Source organism: Eurosta solidaginis, chromosome 2 (assembly GCF_040869045.1).
Source record: "Eurosta solidaginis isolate ZX-2024a chromosome 2, ASM4086904v1, whole genome shotgun sequence".
Taxonomy (NCBI): domain Eukaryota; kingdom Metazoa; phylum Arthropoda; class Insecta; order Diptera; family Tephritidae; genus Eurosta; species Eurosta solidaginis.
The window spans coordinates 233,489,145-233,505,464 of record NC_090320.1 but is presented as its reverse complement, the minus strand read 5'-3'; the positions used below and the strand labels follow the sequence as shown (position 1 = coordinate 233,505,464).

The window sequence follows — 16,320 nt, the reverse complement described above, 5'->3', positions numbered from 1 at the left end:
GCGCGCACATTTCATTGTGTAAACGCGGTAAACTCAAAGGAATGCAACCTTGCAGACATTACAGCAGGCATTTTCATCAGAAATCTCCAACATCAGCAAGTAAAGGCGTTTTAGTTTTGATTTTTCACTTAATCTTGGCATTTTTTAATTTGCATAACAATCAAAAAAATTTTGTTTGGCAATAATACAGGTGATAAACAATCAAGTTTATCAAGAGTATTACTAGGTGCGTTCATACAACCGTGTGTGTAAATGGATATAATTTTACACCTTATAAGTTTATATGCTTTCATGAGTCCCCCTACTCTAATTTTATGCTTCAATTTCAGAGGTGTATTTAAAGTTTGTCGCTTAGCAGTACATATAAAGTTTAAGCGTAAACGTATATAGATGAGAAAAAACACAGCTAATAAATGACTTAAACAGTCTTCAACGAGTAGAAAATATGGTAACGTGCTGGACGCCGCCACCGCCGCCGCCGATATTTTTGCCATTCGGCGGCGGCGTGCGAAAAACAAAAATCGGCGCGGCGTATATCTCTAATAAGTATATCCGGCAAAGGACCATGAACACCGATACGCTCCCCAAAACCTTCAGGGAGTGTCTTTCTCGCTACAACAACAACAGCTAATTTTCCGTACTACGACTAAAACGATGGTAATAGTCTAGTTGAGGGGTCGACTGCTAATACGCTACCAAAAATATCGAGAGAGGTGTCAAAAGACGCGTATTAATCTCGAGAACAATAATCCGATGGCGGAAATAAAAATTTTATCTCTGTCCGGAGATATTTGCAGTTGAAGTTGGCGATTTCCATGTGGTTGTTGTTGTGTTTGTACCCCCAAAAAAAATTGTGCATCACCGTGGCGGTAGCCACGGTTATACCACACACCCGGACTTGGCATGGCGTAGCCCAGGGTTATTTTTTATAGGCGTGGCCGAAGGCCGCCAACGCAGAAAGATGTTCTGCGCAAAAATAATATGGATCCGACCCCCGGTTTCGGAGGTACCCGCGGGTCTTTTTCGTTAATATCTTTTGAACGCGTTAAAATTTTTATTTTCCGCCTTCAGATTTTTAATACTGATGTTAAGACGCGTCGTTTAACACCTCTCTCGATTTTTTTGGTAGCGTATTAGCAGTCGACCCCTCAACTAGACTATTACCAAAACGATACTTTGGTATAAACTTATCAACGATGCAAAACGCTTCAAACGACAGCCGGTTCCATGTACCGGAGCAATTCGGAATTTTTTCCGACCAAGGGCTGTTTACTACGTTATTTGCTACGCCGAAATTTATTGTGAGTGCAGAACTCTGAGTGATCGGCTTAGAAGTGCAATGAAGAGGCAATGGCATAGGAAACCCTTAGGGTACAGTGCACTATACTCTTCAAAAACTTAAAAATGAAAACCAATTGGTGGGAATATACTGTTTATACATTTCAATATTGTTACTACAAAAAAGGTTTATATTCACGATATGTACAATACAACGTAATAAAATAATCTTTTTTAAATATGTATATAGATTTTTCTGCAATTAACATTACATACATAAGTAGTTATCATAAATAAATTCGTATAAAACAAACTTAATGTTACATAAATAAAAACTTTAAATTATTTCGAGATAACTAATAAGTATATGTTTATACCCAGCTGCAGCATTAGGTGTTATTTTTTGTAGCTCTAAACCATGGTACAATTACCAGGTAAAAGCATCAGAGTTGCATTTTACATGTTTTTTCATTCGAAGGTGGTCATAAAATGTCAAACTTTGTTTATGTTTACATTTTTCGTTTATTTACTTTTGATGTGAAAATTTTTAATACGCAGTGGTTTTTAAATGTTTTGCAAATTTTTGTAAAGAAAGAAAACAGAATTTACTTGTGTTTTGTGCATATTTAAATATGGGAAAGTGTTGTTTGTGCAATATTAGAAGGGAGAAAGCGGGTGTGAAGCTTTTCACAGTCCCGCAAGATCCAAGGAAGCGAAAAAATTGGGAAAAGGCTTGTGGCGTTAAGTTTCCGCAAAACGGCTTCATTTGCTCGCTCCATTTTCAAGCCTCTGACCTAATTGTGGGAGCGCAAAGAGTAAATTTGATGCCCAACTCCACTCCGTCGCTATATTTACCGGCTTTTATGTAAGTATTCAGTTTCCCGATTGGTGCAAGATAAAAAATGAAATATAATTTTATTTATGACTTAGGAGTACTAATCAAGAGTTTGTTAAAAACGAATGTTGTCTCGTCGTCCCCAACCGTAATTCCTACGGTGATCTACCAAAATTTCGGACAATACTTTCGCCGCTACAAAGTGAACCTTTCATCTCTAATATGAAAGAAAAGTAAGATAATATATGCAAGTTATTTGATAAAGTCCCTTCTACATGTTTGGTTTTTTTTGTTTAAGTGACACGTTTGGAGCGAAAAGCCAATACTTGGCACGGAAAAACTGCAGCACACAAAAGGATATACATGATGTTCAACAAATAAGCTGTGAAACCCAGACGCAGTAAGTTCCCGTAGTTTATTCACTTTACATTTTAGTCTTTCTAATACCTCATATAAATTTAATTTATTTAGTGAAATATTACTCCAGTGTGCAATGGAATCAGAATTTCCCGCTTGAGGGTGGAAAATCTTAAGCTACGTGAGGAGAATGAAAAATTGAAAGGAAATATTGCCAACACGGCCATCGTAATGTCTGCCGTGGAGTCTGTTTTTACAGAAGTACAGATGCAGAAGATGTTGCTACGTGGTAAGTGTTTTCCGCTACCTTGTATTGTATATATACTAATTGGCATGCGTAGAACTTAGGAGTAAAGTACCATAGCTTTTATTTGTGCATAGAACTTGGGATTGGGCTTAAAACCATTTATGTATTCAACATTACAAATTAAAACAAAATAGTTTCCACCCAGTATTTATTGAAAGTTTTGATCAAAAAATATTTAAATATCATACCCCAAGATGATTAAAAACTTTCAAATTTAAAAGCATTTTCTGTTCGAAAATTAACGTATCGTCTAGAGAAAAATGTACCATAAATGTGATTATTCTTGAATAATCATTTATGATTCCTATTTCGAAACGCTTTTTATTCATATTTGATATCATTGTAAAATTGAGCTTTAATAGTTTTAGAGTAATATTTGACTGCTTTTCACAGTCATTTTCTGATCATATTCGTGAATATATTTCAATCGTTTTGGTTGAGATTTTTGAATCATTTTGGAATGCCATTATAATGCATTTATTCTTCATATCTCAATCAAAATAGGATACTACATAATAATCTTATTTCATCAGGGTAAGAAAGCATGCAAAAGTGAGCTATTCGAACCACAGCTAACTCGCAAACAAACTTGACCTGGTAATTATACCATGATATGAGCCAATACAGATCGAATTTTGAAATGCACAAACCTTTCGTTGTCTGTGTACTGTGTTCAATAAACACTGCAAAAACATTGATACGTGTGACTCACTATACGTAATAAAAAAAATATCTGCTGACTACCTTAAATACGCAATGATTTGGGTGGGTGGCTTGGAATCACGTACTTTCCAACCTCCCACTCTTATCACCAGCTCCAGTAACTTTGGACGGGTGGCTTGGAATCACGTCCTTTCCAACCTCCCACACATCGCAGCCCTACTTGTTGTGTGTCAAATATACATCAGCTGCTCGAAATCACGTCCATTCAGACAGCACTAATAATCAATTCCCGTTGCTCGGCATCACAGTCCATCCCGACAAATGATTTCATAATGTATATGTGACCCGGCCTATGAAAAGGTGGCTTATGACTCAAAAATGAAATTGCGAGAAACAGCTGTTAAAGATAAACAATGCGTTTCTTCAGTTTCTTAGTAGTTTTTCTTTTGCATTATGAACAGTCATACCCAAAAGCAAAGAGGATGAATACAATAAGAGCCGTCACTCGTTATTTTGTGGCGAGTATCTCGCTGGAAATTGAAAAAATTGATGCCAAACGTTTTCTGAGAGGGACATTTTTAATTGTCTCGCATTTATCCATGCCGTGTAGGCCCCTTGTGCAACTCTGATTTTTGGAAAGAGAATTAAATAAATTAATTAAATACAGTCGAAAAATAAACACAAATACCCCACGAAAATGTATAGAAGACATTTATAAACATCTCGCCCAAAAAAAAAGTAGCGACTACCTCTCCGTATACATCGAGTAAATGCCAAAAAAATAACGAGTGACGCCTCTTATTGTATTTATCCTCTTTGCCAAAAGGCAAAGCACAAACCAGTTTCTGACCGATATTTTGGCTCCATTCTCATCGAAAAAAATGCTATCAAAACAATCTGAGGATGCTTCACCAGCCACCAAAGTGGCATCGAGTCAGACGGAAAAAGCTTATTATTATGTCTGCCGGGTTTTCTAGTATTTTATAATTTTGTTCAATTTGTATGCTTCTGTAATTTATCTGTAATCCGTACTATATTTAGTCTGATTATTTGTTAAATTTGTAGACTAATAAATAAATAAATAAATAGACAATGTGAACATTGCAGGAACACGCAGCTGGGTGAAATTCGGTTTCATCCGAATTGACGCTTATATTTTTTTCAACGATCATCCATAAGCTGGAGTCATTGGTGCCGTATGTCGTATCGCTGTATCCGTATCCCTAACGTAATCAGCTGTTTATCGTTACGACGGTAAACCAAAACCCAATTGGTTGGCTACGATACGGTTACGACCTTAGCGGCACCAATAATCGATTGCATTGATTCTCATAAGGTTGGTCGAATCAGCTGTTAAAAGGTTACCGATACAGTTACCGATAAAGCACCAATGTCTCCAGCTTTATAGGTGCTTACCAACCAACCTAATAAAACCGCATTGCGTTTTTTTGGCGCACGCAAACAACCGGCGTTTTTTGCCGAAATGCGTTGCGACAATGTGAAGCGGCAGTTTAACCGGCAGTTACCCACGGACGTACGTAGAAAAAACGTGTCAGCTGACACGGCCTATCTTATGAATGTGCAATGTAAACGAAAGCTCACCGACTTGCAACGCCCGTACGTACGTATCCCGGAACGTAGAAATCAAAACAATTTTGATTTTTTCCGTAAGAACGTGTCAGCTGACACGACCTAACTTTTGAGTGTGTGTTTAGGCAGGATGCCTAACTTTTTCCGCATCTGTCTGCGATCCCCCCAATGCAACCCTGCGAATCGATACTCGATACTCGAATTAATTTGTAACCACCCACACCATCACCGCCACAAGCATGTGCATACATGTACATGTACGTGTATGTGTGGTTTTTGTCAGCACTCATGCATATGCATGTCGGGGTTGATGTGTGGGTGCCTTTCCCCTCCAAAACGGAGGATTTTGCGGGTCAACGGTTGTAGCTTGCTATACAACCGGCCTCTTGGATTCTAACAGCCAACGCGTACACATCTGCCGCCAACGATCTCTGCCGTTCTGATCACAATAAATTCAGGTAATATTGTACCCAAATTATTTTTACTTTTATCTAATAAAGTCCACCCATTATAACGAGGAAAATCCTCTTGTGTTTTCTCTTATTTCATTGGAGTGAACTGCCATCCGAGACCGACCCTTGTGCGCCTACCCACTGCCGGTTTACGACGCACTCAGGCCGAACAGTGTGCAATGTAAACGAAAACTCACCGACGTTCAACGCGCGTACGTACGTAGCCCGGAACGTAGGAATCAAAACAATTTTGATTTTTTCCGTAAGAACGTGTCAGCTGATCGCTCTCTCACAAGACAGAGTTGCCTATTAATATTTTGTGTGCTATGTTTGGACCAATTGCAGTTATTATACAAAAAGGCCTAATGATTGTTTCAAATTTTGTTGAAATATCCTAAAATTATGATATAAAATTGGAGGTTACAAATAAATGAACTAGAAATTCTTATTCAGTATTTGTTTCCGCTTTTGCACCATGAAAAATTGTAGTTCCAAAAGTTGATGTTTGCATAAGCATGCATGCAAACTGGTCAATGGCAACAGTGCTTTGCTGTAAACAATACACACACAAATATGTTATGTACATGTACACAGACGCACACATTGATTCCTACGGGCTTGAGGGTTCGGTCAAACGTGTTTCGTACGACAAACGTCCGTACGTACGGCGGTTGGTAACTGCCGCTTAAAGCATGTGCGCAAACGTCAAACTGAAATGTCACGCAGAACAAAAATTGGAAATCGAGTTAAGCCGGAGTCATTGGTGCCGTATGTCGTATCGCTGTATCCGTATCCCTAACGTAATCAGCTGTTTATCGTTACGACGATAAAACAAAACCCAATTGGTTGGCTACGTTACGGTTACGACCTTAGCGGCACTAATAATCGATTGCATTGATTCTCATAAGGTTGGTCGAATCAGCTGTTAAAAGGTTACCGATACGGTTACCGATAAAGCACCAATGTCTCCAGCTTTAGGTTTTCAGGCAGCAAATTCAATTTCGGTTGCTCTCATACAAGTTATATGTGCATGAGACATTTTTGACAGGAAATGACTTGCGTGCGTTTATATTAGGTTGACCAGTTAATGAGTATGCATGATGGTGAATAGTGCAAACAATTGCACTTTTAGTCTTAGTTACTAGTAACAAATATAATTATATATGTATATAGCAGGCCTGTAAAGTATATAGTACTAATATAATACCAAATATACAAATGTGGGAGAACTCAAAATAATAGATCAATGTACAATTATCGCAACGATTGTTCTTCTAATGAAATACAGCAGAGTTTGCGCACATTTTTAAATACTTAAGCCCATAATCATAAGTCAAAATAAAATAGGTTTTACATTTAGTTGCAGCTTTTTTAACAGATAGCTCATTGAAAAGTAGTGTGATATCTTCACCATATACGTCAAAATTCCAAAGTGATTGGATCACCTGATTTGTAATTGACTATCGCTGTCTCATTCTGTATATCTTTCTATCACCCGCTGAAGATAGCCGGCCCTATGCGCCGCCATATTGAACACCCTGTCAAAACGCAGTTAAGATATCACTCTTAAGCTGGAGTCATTGGTGCCGTATGTCGTATCGCTGTATCCGTATCCCTAACGTAATCAGCTGTTTATCGTTACGACGGTAAACCAAAACCCAATTGGTTGGCTACGATACGGTTACGACCTTAGCGGCACCAATAATCGATTGCATTGATTCTCATAAGGTTGGTCGAATCAGCTGTTAAAAGGTTACCGATACGGTTACCGATAAAGCACCAATGTCTCCAGCTTTAAGCCGGGGTCATTGGTGCCGTATTCGTATCGCTGTATCTGTATCCCTAACGTAATCAGCTGTTTATTGTTACGACGGTAAACCAAAACCCAATTGGTTGGCTACGATACGGTTACGAATTTAGCGGCACCAATAATCGATTGCATTGATTCTCATAAGGTTGGTCGAATCAGCTGTTAAGCGGGAGTCATTGGTGCCGTATGTCGTATCGCTGTATCCGTATCCCTAACTTAATCAGCTGTTTATCGTTACGACGGTAAATCAAAACCCAATTGGTTGGCTACGATACGGTTACGACCTTAGCGGCACCAGTAATCGATTGCCTTGATTCTCATAAGGTTGGTCGAATCAGCTGTTAAAAGGTTACCGATACTGTTACCGATAAAGCACCAATGTCTCCAGCTTTAAAAGGTTACCGATGCGGTTACCGATAAAGCACCAATGTCTCCAGCTTTAAGCTTTAAGCTGGAGACATTGGTGCTTTATCGGTAACCGTATCGGTAACCTTTTAACAGCTGATTCGACCAACCTTATGAGAATCAATGCAATCGATTATTGGTTCCGCTAAAGTCGTAACCGTATCGTAGCCAACTAATTGGGTTTTGGTTTACCGTCGTAACGATAAACAGCTGATTACGTTAGGGATACGGATACAGCGATACGACATACGGCACCAATGACTCCAGCTTTAGTTTGATTCACAATGGTTAAGTACTGAAATGTCAAGAGCTACATGTAAGCCGCAAGTTTAAGTTGGCTGATCACTGCAGTGTATTCCCATTGTAAAGGTCTAAAAGTAGGATATGTACCAGCACGCACATACACAGCCACGCTCACCTGATAAAATGCGTGTTTTAGTTCGTTTTTTTTTTGTGGATGCTATTTGGCACTGTTGTACTTCTTAGGACCAAAAAAAGTGTAGTAGCTGCTATCGAAAACTGCGTAAAATTTTTACTGTAAAATTACAAAGAAATATCCTTATTAACTTTCAAACGAGCACTTAATTACATCTCTATTCAAAATCCAAATATTTTGGACAATTTTAATTAACTTTATTGCCGAGGAAGATTGCTAAAACATGACCAAAAACCGTCTGGAAGGTATTAATAGACGCGTTTTTGCCTCGCTTCCAATAATTCTACCATCACAGCAACCCATATCTGATATTCCGCTCCGTTTTTTGTTTCCCTGTGTCGCTTTCCACGAGAGCAACCCCGGTAATTTTAACATTTCGTTCAGTGTCAAACGCATGTTCCACGCAGGTTCCACTGAGTTCCACAATAGTTTGACACTGCCCGAAGTGTCAAACTGCAGTGTGTTAGAAAGAGAAAGGAATTGTTTCCTTCTCATACATATTATACTTGTAAAGCTGGAGACATTGGTGCTTTATCGGTAACCGTATCTGTAACCTTATAACAGCTGATTCGACCAATCTTATGAGAATCAATGCAATCGATTATTGGTGCCACTAAGGTCGTAACCGTATCGTAGCCAACCAATTGGGTTTTGGTTAACCGTCGTAACGATAAACAGCTGAATACGTTAGGGATACGGATACAGCGATACGACATACGGCACCAATGACTCCGGCTTAAAGGGCGAATTAATGGTGACTTATAACCATAAAGCCATAACCAGATAAATCAGCTGATCGAACCTACTTTATGGAAAGGAATGTAATCGATTAATGGTGCCATACCATAACGCTAACGCCATAGCCAATCAATTGGTTTTTGGTTTCTCGCCATATCCATAACCTAAAAATATTTGAGTTGGTGAATTTAATAACTTTTTTTAGATTTTCTTCATTGTTTTGGATACGTTATGACTAAGAGACTTATTTTTTGTGGAATATGTTAGTAATTTTTTGCGTTTTCATCATTTTTATGAAATTTTCACGATTTTTAGGTTAAGGCACCATTAATCGATCACATTGAGATTGTTATGGATATGGGTATGGTTACGACTATGGCGTTAGGGTTAAGGAAGTTTAATTTGGCTTTTAACCTGTACTATGGTGTATTCCAAGCGGAAGTTGCTGCGATTAAGGATGCGGCGGATGAAATGCTATCCAGTGCTACTACGGTTAGGGAATTTAACATCTACTCTTACAGCCAAGCGGCTATCAAGGCCTTGAGCTCAACTACAGTGCGATCGAGGGTCGTCTGGGAGTTCCTGACCTCGCTTGCGATTGCATGAAATTATTTTAAAATTAAGATTGTCTGGGTCCCGGGCCATAGTGATATCCCGGGTAACTGTCAAGCGGATCTCTTAGCCCGCATCGGTACAACTGAACCGGATGAAGATGGCTGTAGGGATTTCGGGATCCGCTGGCCACCTGTGGATTGCTCCTCTATAGCTGGGCCTCGAGTCAGCTCAGCAAACGTTGGACGGGCACCACGTCTTGCAGGGTAGCAAGATCTTTATGGCCGAAAGTGGATGGCAGGAGGTCTGCTGAAATAATTGGGTTCACTAAGGCTCACCTATCAATGGTCATTGGGGTTTTGACAGGGCACTGGCCCATGGGTATCCATGCGGTACGTCTCAATATACTGGAAACTTCATCCTGCTACAGCTGTATGGAGGATGATGAGGTGGAATCATCAAATCACTTTATGCTTGATTGCCAAGCTTTTGCCAGAACTAGGCGAAAGTACTTCGGACGCGACTCACTTGGATCTGCCGAGGATTTATCCAAAGTTGAGATCGGTATCATTCGAAGCTTTATCGTTGCTACCCAACGATTCTCTAATGCTTCCCAAGGCAGCCGGTTCTATGTACCGGAGCGTATCGGGATTTTTCCCGACCAAAGGCTGTGATTTCAGTGTAACCCCATTTAATTTGTTGCGTCCTTGGTCGCACCTATTGGATGGGGCGAAGCACTGCTACAACAACAACAACAACAACAAGGATTATCTAAGTAGCTAGATCTAAGTCACCGTTATTTTTGGTGTATGTGGTATCACAACGGACCTTCGTGTTGCCCAAGTGAGCTATCCTTATCAGGGCAGCTACCACCTAACCTAACCTAATACAGGCATGTTCTTCGAATCTCTTTTGGTTGAAATTTTAAGATTTTGTTTTAAAACTGCGCGTCATATTGTACAAAAGGTATCGTTTTAATGTTTTCGAACATAATTCGGTTTAAATATTAAAAAAAAAATAATACTCAGGCAATTCGCCTATTCGTCTAAAGTAGCTGTCAGCAATAACTTCGACTTTAATTCAAATGGAACGATTTTCAGAACACCCAAAAGGACATCGCGCGAACCCAGCGGGTTAGGGGATTAGAATATATCCGCGATAGGTATGCCTGCCTTAAGAGGCGACTAAAATACCAGATTCAAGGGGTTGTGTAGCGCAACCTTTTCAGGTTACCAGCGCAATATATAGCTTCTCCAAACCCAATTGTCAACCTCACCTATCCGTGTCGAATCCTGTTTCACTAACAGACGAGGCGCTGGCGACCCCAAGCTCCTCATGGAACTTGGGGTGGGGAGGGAGGGATGACCTGAAGGTTTAATGTGGCCATATAAATCGTTCCCGAGATGGTCGGGTTAGCACCTTAATGGTGCTGTTACCGGAGCGTACCGGATCTGTATCGGGCAAAGGACCATCACATCGATAACGCTCCCCAAAGCCTTCGGGGAGTAACCTTATCGCTACACCAACAACAACAACATCGCGTGAACTACTATTTCGAACATAATTTCAAAATGCACGATTTACGGCTGCGTACTTTCATTTCGTGCAATTTGCACTCTAGTATATAACAAACTATTGTCTAAATTGCATTTCATTTGTACCTGGCTATATTGAGCGAGGTAAGAGTGATCGTACCAGTTTTGATGGGGCGTAGCACTACTAGAAGAAGGTAAGAGGAAATGTTTGTTTTTGTTTGCTTGCATAACCTGGCTTCTGCTAAACTCTATACGTAAGCATTAATCGTGCGTATGTGCGTAATTTCTGATGGATATATGAGAACGTAGTTACTTTATATAGTCTCAGTACGTGGATCCAATTTATGTATAGCCTGTATAAGTGTTGGACCATTTTTGGTATTAATACCCTTTTTAGACATTTCTTCAAGGCGATCAGTTAACGGTTTTTGATCCAAGCCACGCTGCCACCTAAAAATGTATCACGTATCACATAATATTTAAAAATTTTAATAAAAGTATTATATTAAAACCCACCAAAGATGTGTACACGTATGTAATAAAGGAATATACAATTGCAGCAAATCAATGTCACATAAGGTATCGTAACGACTCAACGCCAATGTTGCCCAACGTTCAGCGGAATGATGTGGTACAGGCGACATTGTACACGCAGCCACCAAGCGACACAATATCAACAACACAGGACGTGAACGATCCATAAAAATTTTATTTAATAAACGAAAACAATTTTCCAATAATGGTATTGCCATTTCATTACGACGTTCATCTAATAATTGGCAAGCTTTTGATAGTTCATTATCTTGTAGGAAATGTAAAAATGCATGCGTATCACGCAATGTACCACAGCTGGTGACATGTGTTAGGAACGTTTCAAAGGCAACGCTACGCTCAGCAATTAAATCCGCAGAAAAATTACCAACTAGCACCTTATTCGGGAAATATATGGCAGACATGAGTGTTGGATGATCTTTTTTAAGAATATTGTAGAGTTTACGAAAATCCGTATAACGTCGTTGTATGCTGGCAGGTTGTGGATCAATAATTGCAGAATCTTGACATACCAATAATTCATAGACTACATAACGTTTTACTTTAAGATCTTCGCCATCTGGTGGCATAATACGGGCTAATTGTATTTCAAAGCGTAATATGGTTGAGCCATCGTTGGGTAAAAGTGGTGCCTTTGTAGGTGTAGGGCGTTCCCATAAATCTAGAAAGAAATTCCAGAAAACAATACGTCATTTTAATTAGTGCATAAGTGTGTATGAAACTTACCTTTTTGTGGAGTTTTCCTTGTTAAATCTTTCACAGCTAGGGCAGCAGATTCTATGGTTTCTGGACTTTCAAGCTCTTCAGTATTATCGGGCAAGTCGATGGAACGTATTTGTGTCCTTCTTGTCATTGCTGCTCGCACTTGATAAATCATATACTTAGGGATTAAAATTAAATTAAATATATGCATATTATATAAAAAGAGGCTCATTGTTTTACCACAAACCGCCCCCCCCCCCCCCCCCCTCCTTCCAAGGAGCTATATACCTTTCATCAAGTAAATGTTTTACATTATCTGAATCGCTTTGTTTTGTTGATTTTCTGACAGGGTGGGTAATTGATATATATTGGAACTATTTTCCGTCATGTTGTTGTTGTTGTTGTTGTAGCAGTGCTTCGCCCCGTACAATAGGTGTGACCGATCACAAATTGTTGTTGTTGTAGCGATAGGGTTTCGCCCCGAAGACTTTGGGGAGTGATATCGATGTGATGGTCCTTTGCCGGATACGGATCCGGTACGCTACGGTAACACGGAACCATTAAGGTGCTAGCCCGACCATCTCGGGAACGATTTATATGGCCACATTAAACCTTCAGGCCAGCCCTGCCTCCCCACGCTCAAGTTCCATGAGGAGCTTGGGGTCGCCAGAGCCTCGTCTGTTAGTGAAACATGATTCGCCGCGGATAGGTGAGGTTGACAATTGGGTTTGGAGAAGCTATATATTGCGCTGGCAACCTGAAAGGGTTGCGCTACAAAGACCCTTGAATCTGGTATTTTAGTTGCCTCTTACGATAGGCATACCTACCGCGGGTATATTCTGACCCCCTAACCCGCTGGGGGATCACAAATTGTCATCAATATCCTCTAACAGAAGTCCAAGGATACTTGCTTTTTCGACAGGGGTGGAACATAATGAGAGGGGTGTTAGAGGCGTTGGTTCCACATAACAATTGAAGAGATGGTTGGTGTCATCTGGGGACACATTGCAAGCAGGGCATACATTTTGTATGTCGGGGTATATTCTGGATTGGTAAGAGTTTAACCTGTTACAGTGTCCAGACCGAAGTTGAGCTAGAGTGATTCGCGTTTCCCTAGGGAGTGTGCGTTCCTCTTCTGCAAGTTTAGGGTATTGTTCCTTGAGTACGGGATTCACCGGGCAATTCCCGACATAGAGGTCCGACGCCTGTTTGTGGAGTTCACTAAGGACTTGCTTGTGTTTTTTGCTTCATACGGCTGTGTTCGCAGGTGCCGTATTTTTTCATAATGCTTACGGAGATTACTCCTTAAGCCCCTGGGCGGTGTTGGCTCATCAATCAGATGTCTGTTGGGATGCCCAGGTTTCTGGATATTCAACAGGAACTGTTTTGTTAGCATTTCATTTCTCTCCCTGATGGGGAGTATTCTCGCCTCATTATGTATATGGTGTTCTGGGGACATAAGACAACCGTGGTGGTTCTGAGGGCAGTATTTTGGCAGGCCTGTAGCTTCTTCCAGTGAGTGGTCTTTAGGCTTGGCGACCATTTCGGGGACGCGTAGCATGCAATCGGCTGGCCAATTGCTTTGTAAGTGGTAATGAGCGTTTCTTTATCTTTTCCCCAAGTACTGCCAGAAAGAGATTTGAGGATTTTATTATGGCTCTGGATTTTCGGTACAATTGCGGCTGCATGCTCACCAAAATGTAGATCCTGATAGAACGTCACACCCAAAATTGTGGGGTGTAAAACAGTCGGTAGCGTAGTGCCATTGACGTGGATGTTCAAAATGGTCGACATTTGGGACGTCCATGTTGTAAATAAGGTCGCCGATGATTTAGTCGGTGATAATGTCAGGTTTCGCGAGGTAAAAAAACTGGAGAGTTCAGGAAGGTAGCCGTTTATTTTGTTGCAAAGCACATGGATATGTAGGCCTGGGCCTGTGGCTATTATAGTGCAGTCATCGGCGTAGGAAACGATAGTAACTCCTTCTGGTGGCGATGGTAGCTTTGATATGTAGAAGTTAAACAAAAGTGGGGATAGGACACCACCCTGTGGGACCCCTTGTTTAATTCTTCTTGATTTTGATGTTGCGTTTCTAACTTGCACCGATGCCTGCCCGAAGGCCTTGGGGAGTTTTATCGATGTTGATATGGTCCTTTGCCGTATACAGATCCGGTAAGTTCCGGAACCAAGCCCGACTATCTCGGGAACGATTTGTTATGACCACATGCGGCAACAACCTTCTAGGCCATAACGCCCTCCCACCCCCTAGATCCATGAGGAGTTCGGGGTCGCCACAGCCTCGGCTGTTAATGAAACAGGATTCGCCACGAATAGGTGAGGTTGACAATTGGGTTTGGAGAAGCTATATATTGCGCTGGCAACCTGAAGGAGTTGCGCTACACAATCCCTTGAATATATTTGGTATTTTAGTCGCCTCTTACGACAGGCATACCTACTGCGGGTATATTCTAACCCCCTAACCCGCTGGGGATGAAGTTCTGGTTCTGACCATCAGTGTTTTTCCAGTCCAAACTGCTGCGAAGACCTTGTGAAGTTGTCGCAAAATCAATTTATTTAGAATAGCAAAGTGTATTGGACCACTCCGCCCTCTTTCTTAAATTCAGGGTAGACAAACTGGCTAGTACGTTGGCATTTACGAATGCAAGAGTCTTATGATGGCATACAAAAGCTGTTTTCGTTGTTGTTGTAGCGATAAGGTTGCTCCCCGAAGGCTTTGGGGGGTGTTATCGATGTGATGGTCCTTTGGCGGATACAGATCCGGTACGCTCCGGTACCATAGCACAATTAAGGCGCTAGCCCGACCATCTCGGGAACGATTTATGTGGCCACTTTCAACATCCAGGCCGCATACAGAAGCTCATTTGGTACTATTCTAAGCACAGTTAAGTTTTGGATACCAAGCATATAGGTATAGTATTTCAGTAGTTATTAGCTGGGTAGCCTTAACAATGGGATTGTGGAAGGTATCATTTACTAAAGTTATACAAGTAATGGAGGTAAAATGCTCTGCAAGGCCCTGGTTTGTATGCCCTTATTAAACCAAATCTGTACTTATTTATGTTATCGTTTGCATATGAACTACCATATACAAATCTGCAGCTCATTAATTTTTTGGGTCCACTTACTTATAGTAAAACTTATAGTAATAACAGCTATGTGAATATTAATCTTTTTGTTCCCTTTGCTGATTTGCTACAAAGTACTATAACGTATGTCCAAAGTTCTTTAGTGCGATAGCTAATCGTGGTGCCTGTAACAAAACAAAAGATTATTCATCACCTCTAAAAAGCGTATGATTTGTATGTATGCTTTATAATAAAAATTTGTTCTTCTTATTTACAATGCATGCATGACTAATTAACCGTTCCTTGCATTTGGCGAAGTAATCAAAGTTCTTTTTGTGTTAAGTTTTTGCTGCAATTTCACTTTTTATAGGTAATAATTAAGTACGAAACGTACTTGTCCTACATTTTTTCATACTAAATAATTAACAGATGTTTAATTATCACTGTAGAGTTTTTTAATTTTCGTTTTAGTTTACCTTCTGGATTCAAATTGTTTAAATATGATTAAAAATATTATTTTTCAACACTTGTCTTGCAGTCTAGTATTAACTATGTATGATTATATTTAATGCCACCCAAATAGTAAAGAATGAAATAAAAATACTTCCCAAATGTCGTACGATATTTCACGTAAATATGTGTAATGCTATGCTGCGTAGAGTTATTTCGAATGGCGCCACTTGCGCCGGTACATTGTACGTATCACCACTGGCCCCAATAAGCCGATTTTTATATTCACCGTGCTTTGCACACAGAGTATATTAACTTTGATTGGATAACGGTTGGTTGTACAGGTATAAAGGAATCGAGATAGATATAGACTTCCGTATATCAAAATCATCAGTATTGAGATATCTTCACCAAATTTGGTACACGAGCTTATCTGGACCCAGAATATATTGGTATTGAAAATGATCGAAATCGGATGATAACCACGCCCATTTTTATACTCAGTTGAGCAGAGCTCACAGAGTATATTAACTTTGATTGGATAACGGTTGGTTGTACAGGTATAAAGGAAT

At 40.1% G+C, this 16,320-nt stretch overlaps 1 protein-coding gene across 10 annotated transcripts in view; it reads right to left on the bottom strand.

Moving 5' to 3' along the window:
• The window catches only part of Snx21 (Sorting nexin 21), a 34,954-nt gene extending 19,471 nt beyond the window's left edge, over window positions 1-15,483 (bottom strand). The window contains exons 1-6 of one of the 10 annotated variants that reach the window (XM_067767270.1): window positions 15,359-15,482; window positions 12,237-12,390; window positions 11,475-12,171; window positions 11,085-11,408; window positions 3,908-7,020; window positions 1,420-3,837 (exon numbers count right to left, since the gene is read on the bottom strand). In XM_067767270.1, coding sequence (XP_067623371.1) covers window positions 11,273-11,408; window positions 11,475-12,171; window positions 12,237-12,387 — 984 coding nt within the window. In that variant the 5' untranslated portion in view covers window positions 12,388-12,390; window positions 15,359-15,482 and the 3' untranslated portion in view covers window positions 1,420-3,837; window positions 3,908-7,020; window positions 11,085-11,272. Of the gene's footprint in view, window positions 1-1,419; window positions 7,021-7,817; window positions 8,233-11,084; window positions 11,409-11,474; window positions 12,172-12,236; window positions 12,391-15,358 lie in introns of those variants that run through there. The other 9 variants (XM_067767277.1, XM_067767268.1, XM_067767272.1 and 6 more) reach the window with 9 other exon arrangements.
• Window positions 15,484-16,320: the final 837 nt, after the last annotated feature.